This window comes from Ascaphus truei, chromosome 4 (assembly GCF_040206685.1).
Source record: "Ascaphus truei isolate aAscTru1 chromosome 4, aAscTru1.hap1, whole genome shotgun sequence".
NCBI classification, from domain to species: Eukaryota; Metazoa; Chordata; class Amphibia; order Anura; family Ascaphidae; genus Ascaphus; species Ascaphus truei.
The window spans coordinates 373,352,136-373,367,365 of record NC_134486.1 but is presented as its reverse complement, the minus strand read 5'-3'; the positions used below and the strand labels follow the sequence as shown (position 1 = coordinate 373,367,365).

Genomic DNA, 15,230 nt, shown 5'->3' with positions numbered 1-15,230 from the left:
CATGTCACACATGTCACTCATACACAGTATATTCATCTTCCTTTACATTACACAATGCTTGTAATGTGACACGCATCTTTAAACGTTCATGTACATCTGTCTTCTCATGTTTACATATACTTTTGGGTCCTCCCTATTTTCATGACGTCACTTATTGGACGCTCAATCACATTGCATGTTTACATTGTAACCGTTGCATTACAAGCACTTCAACCTAACTTATACACACATGTACAGTAATTCATCATTGGGACACCTTGTAAACTCATTCTATACCAACTATCCTCCTTACACAAATGCATGCATATGCACACGACTATTCATTGTTGCCAACATGTCACAATAACATGGATAATTACACATGTTACACAAAACTTTTCCCACGTCAATCTCAGCCTTTTTGTCTCATTACATGACTGACTCTTGCGTTCACAAGTGTTACATGCATTGCACATGCAACTATTTATTTGCAAGCAATCTTTGTACAAAGCTTCACGTCACATCATTGCCAAATATCATCATTCCCTGCAGAATACACACAACAAATACTTAGAACAACAAGTGCACACAGCTTGCCACAGAAGTACTTTATTATGTTAATGTAACACCTTGCATTTTACTATGTCACCTGACATCATCACATACCTATTTAAAGGACGCACATTACCTGCTCATTCACAGCTACTCATTTCAAAATGTTGCGAATGTTTAGGAGACGGAGGAACATTCTTTTCTATGACATGCTTGATGATGAAGACAATCATATAGGGCAAGGGAGGGACACACCGAGGGACAGTGACAGTGACGCGGATACGACAGGGACAGGGAGAGGGACAGGCCGAGGGACAGGTAGAGGGACAGGAGATCAGAGGAGAAGACAGAGGAGACAACTTGTGCCTCGTCCGCGTCTGTACAGGGAGAGAACCCTGTTAGATGGGATGAGTGAGGAGGAGATTGTAAGTCGCTATCGTTTGAGTTCAGCAGCAATCTTAGCTCTTTATGAGGAGATAAGGGGGGATTTAGATTTTTTCACAGCCAGAGGTCGTGCAGTCCCTGGGCTTGTTAAAATGCTGTGCTCATTACATTATCTTGCTTCCGCGTCATACCAGACAACTGTGGGCATAGTGGGCGGGGTCTCGCAATCTACATTCTCGCGGGCCTTGACCCAGTTTCTCTATGCACTCAATAGACGCGCTAGGAATTATATTCATTTTCCTACAGAGGCGACAGAGTGGCTGGAAGTCAGGACTGGCTTTTATAATATAGCAGGGATACCATGTGTGCTGGGTGCAATCGATTGCACACATGTTGCTTTGATTGCACCTAGTCAGAGTGAGCATGTGTACCGCAATCGGAAGCACTACCATTCACTCAATGTACAGGTGGTATGTGATGCCACGATGAGGATAATGCATGTGGTACCCAAGTTCCCTGGTTCCAGTCACGATTCCTCTATCCTGAGGAACTCTTCAGTCTTCCATGCGTTCGAAGAGGGACATTTTGAACCTGGTTGGCTGCTGGGTGAGTACATATTTACATGTTCTAACACAAAACACATGTTGATTTAGGAATGTTGGCATTGTACAATTTGATCACTAATGTCAGCTTATGTGTGCTCCATTCATTATAGGTGACTCAGGATACGGAATTAGGCCGTGGCTCTTGACTCCGGTGCTAAACCCTCAAACTGAAGCAGAGGACAGGTACAATGCAGCCCATATATCTACAAGATCTGTTATAGAGAGGACATTTGGCCTACTCAAGACCAGGTTTAGGTGTCTGGACAGAACTGGTGGGGCTCTTCTATACAAGCCTCAAAAAGTGTCTGATATTATCCTTGCCTGTTGCATTTTGCACAATGTTGCACTCAGGCACAATGTACAGTCAGACCTAGCTGAGGCTTTGGTAGACGAGCATCCCACCCATGTAGCTGCTGAAAATGAACAAACAGCCAGTGGTGGCCAGACACGACAGAATCTCATCAATTCATTTTTTTCTTGTAAGTACAAACTCATATGTTCCTAGTACTACTTTTATAGTTTAATTATGTTATATTAACAATAATGTTTCTTTATATAACCTTCTGTTAGGACACAGATGAATATGGGTTGCACACCTTTCTTTTCTCTGCTGTGTGCACAAAGGGATGTGGCACCGGTATGTTATTGTTGCACAGGTTATATAATCCCTCTTCAATTGTACTTTAGTTGTGTGTATGTGAATACAACTTGGGTAACAAAGCAATAATATTTTAGCATTGTGTTATTCCTTATGCTAAGACAAAACACATATTATGCCCATAATCATTCATGCTTCTAGTATGCTTACATACAATGTTATTGGTGCAGTGTAACATGTACATCCAGATGATGTGTACACCAGGCTGATTTACATTTTGAATGTCATGAAATATACATGGTGTTGTACATTTAACACCAAATACACACTTTGCTGTGTTGTTTACGGTACTGAAGATGGCATGTCAATGTTTGCAATTTATATATTGTTCCTTTGCATTATAGGTATATCTCCAGTATGACTGATCATGGTATGTATATTTGCTGACATCTCTCATAAGATGTGGCTACCTCAATCTTCCTATAATTATTGGAACTAAAAACCCAACATATTGGTTTAAACACAAATGTTACATATATGTACTTTCTGTATCATGTATATGCATTTAGCTACTCTTGAGCTTTCATGTGCATTGTATTACAAAATGATTACTCACATTTCATCACATTTTATGTATGTTTCCTTATAATTTCCATTAATGTAATATAGAGGTGGTTGGAGAAAAGGGGATAACTGTACTTATTTGTTTACTTACGGGAGCACATTCATCACTAGCATAGACACACTTTTTAAGACAACTGTTTGTGTCTCTATCAATTGGTGTAGGATCCATGTATAACACCGACAAATGATAACACCAGCTTTATTATGGTAGCTTATATCATCATATTGACTATACTATGTATTTCTAAACGATTAATAAACACAGTAAACTATAGTTAGTTAGGTTAATGAAATATACACAGAAACGTACTTCATAACATGATGGTGATGTCATATTCAGAACATCATGCATTGGAGGGGACCATAACATCTGGCCAGTAACATTATTTGCTACAGTCCCAAACCATTTTATCTACATACCCATGTAACAAGAGATTTAAAAAATAAATGGCTACTTGGTTGTAAGTGTCCTTTACATTGGGAGAAGGAGTGGCTCACTGAGTAAAGACACACACTGGCACTGATAGTTTGAAGCAGGGGAGTCTGGTTCAATTCCCGGTGTGGGCTCCTTGTGACCTTGGCCAAGTCACTTTATCTCCCTGTGCCTCATGCGGCAAAAAAACATTTGTACGTTCCACGGGCCAGGGACCTCAGGCTGAAACATGTGTCTGTAAATCGCTGCGTACAACTAGCAGCCCTATACATGAACATGCTCATATTATTATTATTATTGTTACATAGTTTCGACAGTCATACGTTCCATTACATATTAGAATACACAAATGTGTTAGCAGAGTGGGAATGGTTGTTATATATAAAACACACCATGTCATAAAATGTTAGTAGTCATTAAAGAACACTCAATAAAAATTCATGAGGCACTCTTTTGCAACATCATTATGTTAATTAAGTGCTTATGCAATATAGGCATAAGGGTATCACATTTTTAATTGTTTGTTAATAAGCGCTGCAAGCAATATAAAATTAGTTCCATATGTAGTATAGTAGTCGGTGGCTCCTCCTCACAATCATCTCATATAAAGGTAGACTCTTCTGAAATCATACATTGATCCGATTGTATCTTCCCCGACATCTCTGAAATACAGCAAACACATGATGGTCAAAGATGGCACCTTACTAGATATGCATCCGTGACAACGCGTTACGCAGCTCTATATGATTGTGTAGATACACACGTCACTCACTTATATGTTAGAAGTAAAACTGTTCATCAGTATGTAATGTTTCTTTAAATTTGTAGCAGGCATAACTATGTATAAGAAGTGAACGTTGCCTGTATACTGAAAGATGTGCGCGCACATCTTTGTGTGCGCACGCACTTCACGCTTGGCTCCACTAACTGTTAGCGCATGCGCAAAACAAAGCGTACGTTGTGCGTTCAATACATGTTGAAAATACCAGTAAACATAACATCTTTATTTCAAATACAATGAAGACGAAACTACATTCGTTCTAAACGAGTACATCTGTATTCTTTTTAAACAGACGTGTTTGAACAGAAAGCACGGCCGATAACACAATGCGCAAATGCAATACGTGTGACGTCATGTTAAGCCAGCGTGAAACGCACGCTAACACTCCTCCCACTCAATTAACATTCGGCTAACGCCCAGGGTACGCCTACAAACACTGAGCCGCACGCATCACACACTGCAGTTACCGTTACTATAACAAAACATGACAGCCAATAGGCTTTGAGGCGCGCACGTCGCTTGGGGGCGGGACTTACATCACTAATCCTTTTTAAGGACGCCTTGGCCCATGACAAGGGTCCCACGTCATACGTGGTGGACCCGGTTTTCAATGTTGTAGATGTTGCATGATAACAAAACAGGTATGTGTTAGAGTAATGGTAAAATGTTGCTAATATGTTTAAAGGGATAGGAAAGTACGTATATTTATTCCGTCAGCAATGTGTACTACTCTTTCAGGTCCTACTATATTGTATTAGGAAACAATTTGTTTGTGATCGCTACATGTTATGCAGTCTGCAATGTTACGCTGTATCCACGCATTGAAAGTGAAAATGGTGGTTACAAAAAAAAAAAAAATTTAAACGCAGAGTCAACGCATAACGATTGTTATATTTACCATTCTTCTAGAATTAACTCTTCGCCTGGCTGCAACTGGTCGCTCCAGAAATGCAAGGCATTTTCATCCACGCTTAACCCAACCGCTGAATCCAGTATGGCACATATCTCCTCCAGGATGCGCTCATAGGAATCGCCACTGCTTTCTTCAAATAATTGGTCGGGAGGTAGGTTCATTTCTTCCGGTTCCCATTCCAATGCATTTTCAGCTGAAAGGCTTGGTACATAATCATAGTACTTTTGTTCTTGTACAATGTGGGTTTCAGGAATGGAGGCTGCAGATATTGCAGCACGTATCGATTCAAACGGATCAGTAGTAGCGGATACATTGCTATTGCCATTAGGAATAAATATGCCTTTCACGACAATATAAGTGCCGTCTTTCAGGAGAAATTGTTTTTCCGGGGCAATCTTCCAGAAACCATAGGTGTGTTGTAGCTTATCCTGGTCACGTTCAAAAAAGTCATTACTTGATAAAGTGAATCTTATTGAGGAATTAAAATTCCGTGCATGCTTACGGTCTTGGTAATAAGGATATTTTGCTCGAATGAAATCATCGATTTGGCGTGTGCTTGCTTTCTGTCCGCGACTGTTCAAGATGGCTTCACAGATCATGTACTTATACCCTAAAAGGGGATTAATATTGTTAACGAATTCATCAGCCATGTCTGAGTAGCACAAAAGCTGTGTGCAGGTCTGTGTTATTTGCTCATCAAAATGAATGTGCTGAATGGCTAACAAACTCCTGTTTTTCCTTGTCAACAAAACTAACTACTTTGACTCCTTATTTCAAACGCCAATTGGATTTGTTTGTCTAATTTGGTTAACAGTTGTGGTTCGTGATATGGGACTGTGGGAGAAACATTTCTCCTTCTTTTATCTCGTTTGTGAAAAACATCCCTAGACTTTGAATGCGTTCACATAGTGTTTTTTTGAAAACTAACAAAGACCAGTGTGTGAAAATATTTCTTAGCCAGGCATATCAGTAAAAACACACCTGCAAAAAGAAATGTTTTTTCCCCGCTTACATTTCTGTGTGTATGTGAAAGTCTGGTTAACTCCCTGTCTGCATGAGTTTAAATACGTGTGTATATATATATATATATATATATATATAAATATATCTCTTATAAAAATATATATATATTTATATATTATATTTTATTTTTTTTTATATTGCAGGAGTACACACAACATTGATGGCATTAAGTATACCTTGTATGAAACCTATTTAAATGGTGAGAAACATGATTGAATTAAGTAATAAACATTTGTTTAAGCACAATACTGTTAGAGTCTCATACTTAGGATATTTCTCAAACATTAGGCCTGTATTATTAAAATAGTGTTTTCACAAGGAAGCATGAAGTGTATTAGTTTGTGTATACCAGTTTATATAGTACTATATATATATATATATATATATATATATATATATATATATATATATATATATATATACACATATACATATATATATTCACACTCACACACTCACACTCACACTCACTCAGTGTGTGTGTGTGTGTGTGTGTGTGTGTGTGTGTATATATATTATTATACATTCTGAGATGTTATAGAAACGAACACACAACTGATTAAAGGACAAAATTACAATGGCCAAGCAAGGCAAAGGTAAGTAATAATTTACACATAATCCTGCTGTACACGTACAAGAAAGATGTTTGCACTTACTTAGGTGTTTTAATAATTGCATGTGACTAATATGCATATGCAATTCTTACATCAATTAACACACCCAAATGCAATGTTTTGCTGCAAAGTCAATGGCAGCTTCTCTAAACTTAGCAACTGGCTCCTGGTGGACCATTACTGAACAGACGATTACAACATAAATATTTATAACACAATTAATTATGAGTGTTAACATTTCCAAAACTTCACGTGTACAAGAACATAGTTGAAAGTTTGGAAACAACACAGTCTTCAGCATACATACAATAGTAATTAGATAATCTGAAGTCAACAAAACAAGGCCAAACACATATTTTCTGAATTATAACATTTATTTTTTTTGTTCCTTTTGCGAGCGAGTAACAGGCCTGCTTGTTGTCTCTTGAATTTTCCTTTTTCTTTTGCCACCAACTTTAGGCACAACAGAGCCACTTTGAGTGGCCTCTGGCACTTCACGGGCAGGGCTTGTGGCCAGTGACTGTTCACCTACGGGGCTTGTGGCCAGTGACTCACCTACAGGGCTTGTGGCCAGTGACTCACCTACAGGGCTTTTGGGCAGTGATTCACCTACAGGGCTTTTGGGCAGCGATTCACCTACAGGGCTTTTGGGCAGCGATTCACCTACAGGGCTTTTGGGCAGCGACTCACCTACAGGGCTTTTGGGCAGCGATTCACCTACAGGGCTTTTGGGCAGCGACTCACCTACAGGGCTTTTGGGTAGTGACTGTTCACGGACAGGGCTTGTGCCCAGTGACACATGTGAGCATGTTGGTAGACACTGCACAAGTGATGGTTGGTCTGTTTCATGTGTGTCTTGTTTTGTTTTTGTCGCCTCCTTTGTAGGTGTCTGCTGCTGAATTTGTACAGATGGCAGCGGTAGGATGTCATCAGGAACCTGCACAGCAATGTCTGCTACTTGACCGGTAACATTTGGGCCTGGTGAATGAATATCAGATGAATGTGGTGAAAACTGACCTGCATGAACAGATCCTGGCTGGGAGGTGTTGAATTGTGGTACATTAGTCATTCTCCAGTAATTAGCTTGTGTTTGCTGAACAACTAATGCTTCGAATGAGGTGTTGATTTTTTGCAACTGTTTAGGCACTTCAATGAAGACTCTGTGGAGATGTGCCAATTGTGATACTGTTTCTTCCTGCAGTCCAATCATCCTTTCCAGCACTGTCATCATGTCTGAATGGCGACGATTTTCTGCGTCCACTATTTTTCCCTCTGAAGCTACAATTGCATCGTATGTGGAAGTTGATGGACGATTTGGCGGTACAACAGTTTCTATTGGCACCTCTTCATGGTCACATGATTGTATTTCAGTCTCTTCTGTGGCGTCATCCTCATCATACTCATCATCCTCATCACCATGATGTTCTAAAAAGAAATGTACACATTATTAAATGGCATGTTAATGTATGCTGTGTTACTATGTAATTGTACTGTGTCCTAAGTAACACCTAACATGTTAGCATACGTTTTATAACCTCATTAAAAACTACCTTGACTTACGAATAATGTTTGGACTCAGTATGAAATATGAATGAATGAAAAGTTGCTCTAAACTCAGAAGTCCTACATGATAATTAACATCACTAACACAATACATGTTGCCTTACACTTAATTTTCACTGACACTAAGTAATCCTATTTAAAGAAGATGTGCAAAACAAATAATGCACATGACAACATAACATATAGAAGAGCACATATTATATGGCCAGCAAATGATACACTCACCTTCTAGTAGTGTTGAGCTGGCTGACCCAGGTGAAGACACTTGTTCCATCTCAGGTGACACATGTCCTCCAGGGGCAACTATATATAACAATAACATAAGTTTTACATTTACATGTGTAAATATTGAACAAACACTTATTGTATGTTCTGTATTTATGATTAACTAACAACATCAGTTCCTTAACCGAAAATGTGTGTGAAAGTGAACATAAATAGTTGTAATAACACTGTACATGCCTGTGTACTTAGAATTTTTGAGTTCCCTAACATACAACATACTATGTTTCTGCAGTAATGCGTGAGGATAAATAGATTAAATGAGTACATAAAAATCATATGTTGTGTAGTGATATCAGTATCATAATGTACATAACTATCATGAGATGACCATTCACAATGGTTATCATGAAGGTGGTCATATTGCAAAAAGTGTTGTTTTTGGTAGAGGATATGTGTGGTACATTAATCGAAGATGTGGCACACCTGAATGTGGCTGTGACTCAACAAGACAACACATGCAGTGTGTGATAATGTGTCTTTCATAGTAGTTCAACTATAGATATGAGTGAACTAATGTGTGACGTACGCATTGATAAGTAATGAGTTGTTGGGGCATTTAGTAGCTAGAGTTAAGCTTTCAAATGAGTGTGATTAACTTCAGTTGTGCTATTCAGGTTGTAAGAAAGGTATTCCCTTCCCCAAAAAGCCTAATCAGCCACACCTTTCAATGACTTGAAACAGGTGCAAATGGTGTGAACTAAGTTGACCGTGAAATGAGGCTGTAATTAGTGTGTGTGCTGAACCCCACCCCCTCTGTTGAAGTGTATGCTGTGATGAGATATTAATTGCAGCTGCTTTAACACAATGGTAGATGAGCTAAGTAGTCATCTGCAGTGTTTAAGTTATGAAAACAATGACATAACATATGATACGTGTGCCTCATTATGCTGTCTGTATATGACATAAAGCAAAAATGGACCTTTTCATAAGCAACTATAGATGTGTTAGTGCCAGTGATGTTTGTAGGCCGTTACATGCAATTTCTTTGATGCATGCTTAAAATAGGCAGTAATGTCATGTTTGTCGGAGTAAAATCAATAAAATACACAATAATATGATACATATTTCTGTTCTGTACCTGTAGCTACTAATAATTTCTCATGAACATGTGTTACACATGTGTACTACCCTGTTGTTCCCCATCTTCGCCCACCATCAATTGCTTCCACTGCAGCTATGCATTTTGGGAATTCACATGTAAATGAGCACGCAATGGCACGTGCTATATTAGTTACTGCTTTTAGTAGGACTACTACATATATGTCTATTTTGAGATATATATATACAGAATCAGACATATACATATATAGATGCAGGTATGCTTATATTGTGAAGACAGTATAAAAAGCAGTGTAAATATGCAAAATAACTGTAAGCAACGACACGCCTAGTACAGTAATATTTATCACCTGCTGGAAATTGTGACGGATAAATTCCAATGTCACGGTCACCAGCCAAGCCTTCCACGACGACGGTAAGTAATTTTGGCCGAAGCAGCTCCTCCAATGGAGTCAATATGAGACGTTGTGGTGTGGGCCCACCTCCAGTGCCAGTAGCATGCACGCGTTGGTCTTGTATTTTCTTTTTCAATTTGGACCTAATATCATCAAATCTTTTCCGACAATGATACTTGTCCCTGACACTATTCCCACAGGCATTGACACCAATGACTATTGTGTCCCACATTTCTTTTTTGCTTGCTGCACTTGTCCGCCCTTGAAAAACATATAAAAGATATGAGGTAAATTAATAATAATATAAGCACCAGTTTCCTACACTGCTAGCTGTTCCAAGAGATAGCAAACATGCTGTTTTATGTGTAATATGTGCAGCACATGAGCATTCACTACTAAACCTATACATGTAAGCAAGGTTGCATTCATATTGTATGCAGTTCTGGCAAATTGACCGCCTGTGTTTATTTGTCCTTGTAAGGCATGATAAAAAGCTGTGTTTCCACACTAATGAACATAGAAAGATATTGTGTACCCATATTTGCATATGAACAAAACTCAGATGACCTAGGATCACATGTATTTGAATAATAAATGTAAAGTTACACTTACCTACTAAATGTCCATAGAGACTGTCATAGTGCTCCAGAATGCCAGTGACAAGAGCCCTATTTTCCTGGTCATTGAAGCGAGGATTACGTGGCTTCTCCACACGTTTTTTCCGAGCAGGTTTAGGGTCAGAGCTTGGCTGGTGCTGACTGGACTCTCCTTCTTCCAATGGAAGAGCCTCCAAAAGCTGGCCACCAGCAAGCACGCCACCACCAGACACCCCATCAGCAACTGCGCCACCAGCAGCACTCCCAGCACCAGCACTCCCACTCCTAGCACCAGCACTCACACTCCTAGCACCAGCACTCACACTCCTAGCACCAGCACTCACACTCCTAGCACCAGCACTCCCAGCACCAGCACTCCCACTCACAGCAACAGCACTCCCACTCCCAGCACCAGCACTCCCACTCACAGCAACAGCACTCCCACTCCCAACAACAGCACTCCCACTCCCAACAACAGCACTCCCACTCCCAGCAACACCACTCGCAGCACCAGCACTCCCACTCCCAACAACAGCACTCCCACTCCCAGCAACACCACTCGGTGCACCAGCAACATCACTCCCCTGAACAGAACGTTCACTCCGACGCGTACTCGCACGAGTAGCACTCCCACTCCCACCAGCATCACTCTTCCCACGCTTTGCGGGCATACTTCCAGCACTCACAAAAAACAGACAAGAAATGTACAGGCAATCACACGACCCACTTCCACATATAAAACAAGACAAAGATGTAAACAAAACAACAAAGGACAAAGCTCACCCAATACACAACAAGTCTCTCAGTCAATATGCAAATCTTCAATCGTCCAGCTCTGTGCGTCTCTCTCTCTCTCTCACTCCCAACAACACAGAGAATGATTAGCAGTACACGTTGCCTTTAAATATGGCGCGCAATCAAAAACATGCTTGTTTCGCCTGATTCAGCAAGATTTGTGATTGTGCAACCTAACAGCACCCCGCCACGCACGCCGATACACCTGTGTGTGATCGGCTCATCATCGTGAGAGTGGGCGGATTTGTTTTCTGGTTGATTTTGAATGTATTCGGCACTTACTGCATACGGAGAGGGAAAAATGCCAATAACATGACTAATCGATAAGCTTGCCGATTTCACATAATCGTCGCTTACTGCATGAGGCCCACAGTGTTGTAACTTCTTCAGTACCAAGGTCAATTCACAATGGACCACTGTGGTATTTTTTAAACACCTGCAAGTCGACACATTACTGAAGCGCATGTACTGTACGTTAGAATTCATTACAATTCATGAATATCTGCCACCTGGCGGATACGCAAAGAATTGCAACCAATAAAATCGAACCATTATCATTAAATAGATCAAGCGCGGCTGAGCGCAGGTGACGGCGGGCATGAATGCGGCATGAATACGGCATGAACACGGTCAAGCGCGTGGCATTCTGAAAAAGTCACCGGAAAATAACCAAGATGTGTTAAAATAAAAGCGGCCGCGGCTATATATATATATATATATATATATATATATATATATATATATATATATATATATATATACCGTATATATACATTAATGTAAAAGTTAACCCTTCCAGATTTAAAAGCAGTTGAAGTGTACACTGCTTGTACAGGTTCTCCCTGCTGTACAAAGTATTTCTTAGCTCTACGTCCATTCAAAGTTTGCTTTTGCTGTCTGTGTAGCTCAATGAGGGTCCCACAATCTGGCTGCTGCCCACAATGAAAGAGGGCAGGTTAGCTTCATAGATCTTTTAGAAGAGCAGTTCCTTTCATCTAGGTATGAAGCAGAGGTCTCCAGAACAGAACCACATTAATTTCAGTTTCATGGACCATCTGCTTACATGATGCATACGGCTTTTGACATGGTCAGGCAGATGGCGCTGAGCCGCGCTGAGGCAGTGGACTTACCCCCGGCACCCTTTATGAGGGCGGCTTTAGGAGGCGCTTCTGCACACTTCTGCAGGTGTGCGGAGGCAGAGGAGACAGATCAATTTAAGTTTTGGCGCTGAGGGGAGCGGAGGGCCGGTCACGTGAGTGGTTCGCCAAGGAGGCGGCCCACCCCCAGACACTGGCCCACCCCCAGACATGCCCCCGGATGGCGCGCGCACTTAGGTCAGGGAAAGCACCCGCTTTCGCTCAGCCTCCGCGTACCTCCGCACGGCTGCAGTCTCTATGGACTCAGCCTACCTCTGTAATTGCAGCGGGTAGCATCCCCAGCTGGGATGAATATAAAGCTTTCAATCTTCCGCAGCACGTTAGCCAAAAGGAAGTCACAGGGTAGTCTGCCTCAGCTTCCTATTGGCCCAAGTACAGCAGTGAGCTTTACACCTGCATAAGGAACCAGCAGAACCTAGGGAAGTATGTATCACAGGACGCAGAGTGTCCCCGGGGCTGAAATTTACATGCATCAGCTATGCGGACTCCCTGGTTCATACCTATTTTTTTAAACTATTATTGTTGAAATGCTCCTTTGAATGCAAATATTGCATTACACCTTTATACCGGGCAATCAGAAACCTAAAAGAATTCTATGCAGTATGAATACTGCATTTTTGCAATAAGGCACATGCTGCCATATAGTGGCAGCAGCTGGGATCTCAAGAGCCAGGTACATTAGCATCTTCACTGTACAAGAAGTTAGAAGAGCTGTGAGCAGAGGTCGAGGTCTGAGCAACATATGACCTCTGGCAAGTAACTTTATGTTCTAATGCTTCAGGCTCCAAAATTAGATTGTAAGCTCTCTGTGGAAGATAAATATTACATCTTACCCTGTAAGTGAAATATAATAAAAAAATATTATTATTAAAGCAGCAGTCTGCGCACATCACCATTTTTCTTTAGCTAGATCTCTGATTGTCCTTTCCCAAGCTTTTTTTTAAAATCTGATTCTTCATTTACGAGATATACGTGTTTCAAATAGCGTTGTATTGTATTGTATGTCTTTATTTATATAGCGCCATTAATGTACATAGCGCTTCACAGCAGTAATACATGTGGTAATCCAATAAATAACAGATAATATAAATAACAGATCATGGGAATAAGTGCTTTTGACATTAAGGAAGAGGAGTCCCTGCTCCGAGGAGCTTACAGTCTAATTGGTAGGTAGGGAGAACGTACAGAGACAGTAGGAGGGGTTGATGGTAAGTGCATCTGCAGGGGGCCAAGCTTTATGTGCCATGTGTTCAGAATAGCCACAGTGCTATTCATATGCTTCTTTAAGCAAGTGTGTCTTAAGGTTTATAATATTATGTGTCAGGGAGGTTAAAATGAAGCTCTCCCTAGAGCCCATTGCCATCTAAAAATTACCATGGCCACCACAGACGCTGTAGATTAAAAATAAAATCCAGATTTTGAACACTAAAGAAACATTGATTTATTTTTAAGAGCAGGACTTGCTCAGGGGGCAAGATACTAACATAATATGCGTTAAACTCACATGATCGCGCCGTTAATGATGACACAAAAGGAAAAGGAGGAGTCTCTCTTCCCTTCCTCGTCTGGTCACAGGACCACAGAGCGTGATCTTCCCTAGAAAACGACGGAGCCACTACATCAGGGGACCCATGGAGTGCCAGACCACATGACGTGGTTGTTACGTTATGGGGCACTCAAAGGGTTGGAACAGACCACCAATCTCCACTGGACCACATTTTTTTAAAGGTGCATGCGATATTAATGCATTAGACTGAGACAGACCTTATTTAATATAAATGTAATTGAAAAGGTCGTCAAAATGTTGGTTTGGGAATAACTAGGTAGAGGTATTCTGTATATTTCCATACCAGCTTTACTGCGTAAGTTGTAACGCCGGAACGGGAATGTACCAGCTTTCTGATCACTGTTGTATTGGTATTAATAAAGATGCAGTATAAAGATGTGAGGGGCCCTTCATGAGTAGCTGGGAGCAAAAATATATCTGGACCCCAAATCCTTTCACAGAGCACGTCACCTTTTGTAAACGTTTCATAGATGACGTGCTCCTGATCTGGAAGGGTGACCATGCCACTTTATATAGATTTACAACATATATCAATACAAATGACTTTAATATTAAATGTAGTCATGTTTGTGACAACATGAGAATACAGTTTTGGGATGTACAACTTGAAATTAGACCTACCCTGGAGATAACCACAAAAACATATATAATAATAATAATAGCATGTTCTTGTATAGCGCTGTTAGTTTTCACGTAGCGCTTTAGAGAGACATTTTGCAGGCACAGTCCCTGCCCTGTGGAGCTTACAATCTATGTTTTTGGTGCCTGAGGCACAGTGAGATAAAGTGACTTGCCCGAGGTCACAAGAAGCCGACACCAGGAATTGAACAAGGCACTGCCAGTCAGTGTCTTTACTCACTGAGCCACTCACTCTCCATCAAGGAAGTTGACTGCAATTGCTATTTACATGCTGAAAGCAGTCACTACAGTATGGAGGGTGACTAAGGAGCATTCCATATTGCCAGAGAAAAAAAAGTGAGGTGTGATTAGCGCTCAAAGCTAAAATTAGGTGAAACAAAATATACAGTAATAAACAATTGTGCAACAATATGCAATATACCTTACAAATAATAAGGCAAGGCTGCCAGGAAAAACTGACCCAAAACACAGTCAGTGAAAAACAGAACACAAACAATACAAACCGGCGCCAAAAGAGTTCAAGGTGGATCTGTATATAGTCCAAATGGAAAGAATACCAAGAGGTTGCAACTCCAATCTTGTGCAGGAGGTTGCAAATCCAATCTTAAGCTTCCAAAGTCCCTGAAGAAGTGTGCACGCGCACGAAACGCGTTGGGCAGTCATTTGGA

At 40.7% G+C, this 15,230-nt stretch overlaps 2 protein-coding genes across 3 annotated transcripts in view; one reads left to right on the top strand and one right to left on the bottom strand.

Moving 5' to 3' along the window:
• Nucleotides 1-15,230, top strand: part of LOC142492168 (uncharacterized) — a 67,055-nt gene that overhangs the window by 16,189 nt on the left and 35,636 nt on the right. The window lies entirely within an intron of this gene.
• Nucleotides 6,880-9,941, bottom strand: LOC142491868 (uncharacterized). Its single transcript, XM_075594688.1, has 3 exons — nt 9,764-9,941; nt 8,295-8,372; nt 6,880-7,931 (listed from the first exon to the last, which is right to left on the bottom strand). The coding sequence occupies exons 2-3, from the start codon at nt 8,341-8,343 to the stop codon at nt 6,880-6,882; spliced, it is 1,101 nt and encodes a 366-aa protein (XP_075450803.1). The 5' UTR covers nt 8,344-8,372; nt 9,764-9,941.

What these genes read in the sequence shown, in the direction of transcription:
- LOC142491868 (XM_075594688.1), bottom strand. Translation starts at nt 8,343, where the DNA reads ATGGAACAAGTGTCTTCACCTGGGTCAGCCAGCTCAACACTACTAGAA. An exon ending in CAGCTCAACACTACTAGAAG is followed by an intron (nt 7,932 to 8,294) that starts GTGAGTGTATCA and finishes ATTTCTTTTTAG; the next exon opens with AACATCATGGTGATGAGGAT.